The sequence below is a fragment of the Salvia miltiorrhiza genome, chromosome 2 (genome assembly GCF_028751815.1).
Source record: "Salvia miltiorrhiza cultivar Shanhuang (shh) chromosome 2, IMPLAD_Smil_shh, whole genome shotgun sequence".
Lineage (NCBI taxonomy): Eukaryota > Viridiplantae > Streptophyta > Magnoliopsida > Lamiales > Lamiaceae > Salvia > Salvia miltiorrhiza.
The window spans coordinates 19,303,438-19,308,685 of NC_080388.1; the positions used below are offsets into that span (position 1 = coordinate 19,303,438).

The 5,248-nt window shown below is 46.4% G+C and overlaps 1 protein-coding gene across 1 annotated transcript; it reads left to right on the top strand.

Annotated features, from left to right (window-relative positions):
• Positions 1 to 2,298: 2,298 nt before the first annotated feature.
• Positions 2,299 to 4,347, top strand: LOC131008097 (uncharacterized). The gene has a single exon (XM_057934996.1). The coding sequence runs from the start codon at positions 2,299 to 2,301 to the stop codon at positions 4,345 to 4,347; it is 2,049 nt and encodes a 682-aa protein (XP_057790979.1).
• Positions 4,348 to 5,248: the final 901 nt, after the last annotated feature.

Sequence of the window (5,248 nt, forward strand, 5' to 3'; positions counted from 1 at the left end):
GTCGCCTGGGAGGGTGTAGTTCCGTGGCAGGACCAGCTTGTGGGCAAGAGGTGCTCCAGGGGTCGAAACTGTTGTCACCTTTCGTGAAAGAGGTATGCGCCGGAAGCAAATGGGAGTTGGAGGCAAAACCATCCCTTATGCCCATAAGTACCGCACGAGAGCTGGCAGGCAAGAGGAGGAAGGCAAGGGAAGAAGTCGGAGGCACAACTGGCGGGCGAGGGAGGACTGCAAGTAGGAGTTCGATATAGGCCAAAGGCGGCAGCTATCCAAAAGAGACCGATGAGGCCAAACCACCGCCTTATCCAAAAGGAAACAAATCTTCATGAAGATTAGGTCTGAAAAGGGATAATGGATCCGGCCGCAACATTATGGGCTGGGCCTTACGTTGCCCTAATCACTCCTATAAATACCCGAAGAGCTTCTAAAGCCAAGGGTGCTGAAAAACCGACCTGTTGTGCAGTCTTTGTGAAGTTGAAGCTAGCCCGGGCTGTGGGCATAATCTGTTACTTTTCGTTACATGTTTTGCACGGCACTTTTGGTCGTAGGTACTTATATTTCCCTTTAAGCAATTTCAATTTCAGTTATGTTTTCCTTTATATCTTTTGCTTGTGTTATTTACTTTATGTTTGGCTAAATTTTATATTCTGATTTGGGCAAGATGATCTAAGCATGAACACTTAACTCGAGAGGTCTAATTTGGGCATAACAACTGTATGAGCATATTCCCGATACACTAGGTTTGATTCCCAAAAGGTTGTAACAACTTGGTTAATTAATTGATCACTAGTTAACTAGGGAGTTCTGGCCACAAGTAATAATTTGGGCATAAGGCGAAATGCCATCGACCTCCAAAATAGTACAACGAGTGTTGGAGCCGTGACTGCTGTGAAATATCGGCGTAAGAGTCAAGTGGGTCTATCTAAATCCTAAAGCATTCTGGGCAAAGCACAACTAGCGATAGGCCATCGCAGAGAGCGTGGATGTTGCCCGGGGTAGTTGATTTCCATTAGCTGAACCTTCTAAGGGATCATACACTGAAAGGATAGATTGGGCAAGGGGTTTTTGCGTGCGTGACGAGTGACAATAGGGGCGCAACAATTCTTATGCCTATAACCACTGGTATGCGAGTATAGTAATTATCTTTGCACCAATGATCGAGTGTCCAGTTCATGTTTAGTGATTCAAACCCAAGTCAGAATTGTTTTGTTATTTGATTTATCTACTTTTGCTATTTCAGTTTTTGTTGGAAACCCCGTTCTGCCCATAAGCGTGTTGTGGTCAGAACACTACAGGATACGAAACCTTTTTAGTGACACCCTTGCGAAAGAAGTTACTGCTCTGTTCCCTGTGGATTCGACTCTGGACTTACCACTAGCTAGTCTAGTTGTGAGCACAGGATATTTTATTTGCGCGAAGCTCAAACGACGGCTTCATCAAATTGGCGCCGTTGCCGGGGAACTGAGAGCGCTAGTAAAGTCTTTTGTGATTTTAGTGTGAGTTTTGCCTTGATGTATGTTGCTTCGTCATACCAGGAGTGCAGGTAACGAAGATCTTTTGTTCAACGCGGAGAATGAGCGACTTGTCCGACTGAACAACAGCAATAGACGCAGGGTAGAACAAGAAGCACGGGCAAGAGAGAGGCGGTTAGAAGAAGAGAGAGAGATGGCAGAAATTCCAGAACCCCAGAATGACAACGCCAACAAGTCTCTTCGGGACATGATGTTCCCGAACAACTTGGACCTCCGGCCGTCAGCCATAGTGTTACCGGAGATCACTGGAAATTGGGAGCTGAAGCATACTCTAATTCAAATTTTGCCCAAATACAGTGATATGCCCGGAGAGGACCCTCAAAGGCATCTTCAAGACTTTGAGATGGCATGTGGAACAGTGCGCACCGCTAGTCAAGCCCTTGACGAGTACATCCGACTCCTCACTTTTCCGTTCTCTTTGTTAGAAGGAGCGAGGGAGTGGCTGTACGATTTGCCCGAAGGGAGCATTCGGACCTGGCAGAAGTTGCAGAGCAAGTTTTTGGAAAAGTATTTTCCAGCCGCCCGAATCCAGAACTTGAGGACTCGGATAAGTAACATCAAGATGGGATCGGGAGAAATCCTCTATGAGTATTGGGGAAGGTTCAAGCAGATGTTGGCCAAATGCCCACAACACCAAATACCGGATCATGATCTTATTCGGTATTTCGTGGGGGGACTCCGAAGGTAAGATAGATAATGGTTACACGCTGCTTGTGGAGGATCGATCCTAAAGAAGTCCGTAGCGGAGGCTTTCAAACTCATAGCCGATATGGCCGAGGAATCGAGAGATGAGGAGGGGACTATAGTCAGAACTACTCCGATGCAAACTCCTTCTGCCCAAGACGATAAGTTGGACAAGCTGTGCAACATGTTCGAGAAATTCATGACGAACCAGGGAACACCTAATCAAGGGACTCCCAACATTCGAAAGCCTGTGAAGGCATGCCAACTTTGCATGGCAAATTCGCATGCAACCGATGAATGTCCACAAGTTTTCGAAGAGGAAGAGCTTAATGCTATTGGGCAACAGCCAGGAGGAAATAACGGGGGGCAATATCAGAAACCCTTTGAGCCTTACAAGCAGCAGTTTAATAATCAAGGGTGGAGACAACACGAGAACCTTAGGTACGACAACAATAACTTTTTGGGGCCAAATCAAGGGCAAACGAGTAATCCACCACAATACTCGCAACAACCTCAACAGGCAAGAGGATCCTCCCTGTCAGAACTTGTGCATCAAATGGCCCAACAACAAGTGAAATTCCAGCAAGAGACCGAGAAGTTCATAATGGAGACGAGAGAAGGAATGCAGAATGTGAACTCCCAACTGTCACATCTTGCCCAAGCAGTCGCCAGACTTGAAAGTAAACAAGGGGAACTCCATTCCCAAGTGGAGGTGAAGAAGGTGAATGCTATGACACTCAGAGGAGGAAAGGAGTTACCCGAGGTTGTAAACAAGAAAAGCCAAGAAGAGCCAGAGATCAACGAGGAGGTTGGAATGGGATCAGCAGATGAGGAAGAGTTTGCCCAAGAAAGAGAGGCCAAGAGAAAGGCAACAGGGAAGGGAAAAGAAAAATTGAGCCAGACTGAGCCCATAATCCCCTTCCCAGGCAGAATGGCCAAGGAACAAGAGAAGGAAGAACTAACTGAACTGGTGAAAATCTTCAAAAAGGTGGAGGTCAATATGCCCCTTTTGGTCGCGCTACGCTCTATGCCCAGATGCGCGAAATTTCTCAAGGAACTCTGCACTCGGAAAGTCAAGTACACTGATGATGCAAAATTTCAAGTGGGCGAGTCCGTGTCCGCGGTCCTACAAAGAGATATGCCCATAAAATGTGGGGATCCTGGCATGTTTTATATCCCATGTGTGATAGGAACAATGAAGGTAGAAAAGGCAATGCTCGATTTAGGGGCATCCATCAACGTTATGCCCTTATCCATGTATCAGGACCTGGAGATAGGACCACTGAAGCCTACCCGAGTGGTGATCCAACTGGCAGATCGATCAAACGTCTACCCAGAAGGAATACTGGAAGACGTTTTGGTCAAGGTAGAGGAGCTCATCTTCCCGGCGGACTTCTACATTCTTGACATGGGGAAGTCAAAAGCACGTGATCCGGTTATTCTCTTGGGAAGACCATTTCTGAAGACCGCCAGGACTCGTATAGATTGTGATACGGGCAAGCTAACGTGTCAGTTCGAAGGGGAAATGGTGACCTTCGACATATACAATGCCATGAAACATCCAGCTGATACAGAGATGGTGAAAAGTGTCGACATGATCGAGAAAGTTGTTGAGAAGGTTTTGCCCAGAACAACATTCAAGGAACCATACGATGTAATTATCAAGAATGGCATAACCGAGGAGGACTTGCAAGAGGAATCATTGCAAGAGGCGGTGAAGATGCTAAATGCATGGAGCGAAGGAGTCAACCACACGGAGGCTCTAAAAATCCCCACCCTAAAGGAGGATGACCAACTTGTGCCCTCGATCCAACGGGCACCCAAGCTCGAGTTGAAGTCTTTGCCCAAACATCTCAAGTATATCTTTCTGGGCGATAATGGCACTTTGCCCGTAATCATCAATTCAGAGTTGACACTCGAGGATGAAAACGAAGTCAAGGCGACTTTGGGGAAGTACAAGGAAGCAATTGGATGGACCCTGGCCGATATTAAGGGCATAAGCCCTACAGTATGTATGCACCGCATATTACTAGAAGAAGATGCAGTTCCAGTCAGGGACCCCCAGAGGAAGCTAAATCCAGCCATGAAGGAAGTTGTGATGAAAGAATACTCAAACTATTGGATTTGGGCATAATATACCATGTGTCCGATAGCAGGTGGGTAAGCCCGGTACACGTTGTGCCCAAGAAGTCTGGCATACAAGTGGTGGAAAATGAATTCCGGGAACTGATTACTACAAGGTTGCAAACCGACTGGAGGGTGTGTATTGACTACCGCAAGCTCAATCAAAAGACAAGGAATGATCACTTCCCTTTGCCTTTCATTGATGAGATGCTTGAAAGACTTGCGGGGAATCAATATTTTTACTTTCTGGATGGATACTCGGGGTATATGCAGATATGGGTTGCAGAGAAGGACCAAGGCAAAACGACATTCACTTGCCCTTTCAGCACGTTTGCCTATCGGAGGATGCCATTTGGGCTATGCAACGCACCGGGCATATTCCAAAGATGCATGATGAGCATATTCTCGGATCTCCTTGAGAACTGCATCGAGGTATTCATGGATGATTTCACGGTTTATGGGCAAACCTTCGACTCATGCCTAGCCAATTTGGAGAAAGTACTAAAAAGGTGCGTTGACAAGAGTTTGGTGTTGAATTATGAGAAGTGCCACTTTATGGTCAAAGAAGGGATTGTGCTCGGACATGTGATCTCAGGCAGAGGAATAGAAGTGGACAAAGCAAAGATTGAAATCATAGCCAAGCTACCATACCCAACAAACATCAAGCAGTTACGAGGAATCCTTGGGCATGCTGGATTCTACAGGAGGTTTGTCAAGGACTTTGCAAAAATCGCTCAACCTATGACAAGGCTGCTACAAAATGAAGTGGAGTGGAATTTTGATGAGGATTGCAAGGAGGCTTTCCAGATCTTGAAGAACAATCTAATCTCCGCACCCATAATACAACCTCCAGACTAGGGGATGCTCTTTAAGGTAATGTGCGACGCCAGTGGATATGCCATAGGGGCGGT

Bases quoted from the DNA above. Each gene is read 5' to 3' on its own strand.
- LOC131008097 (XM_057934996.1), top strand. From the start codon at position 2,299: ATGGCCGAGGAATCGAGAGATGAGGAGGGGACTATAGTCAGAACTACT.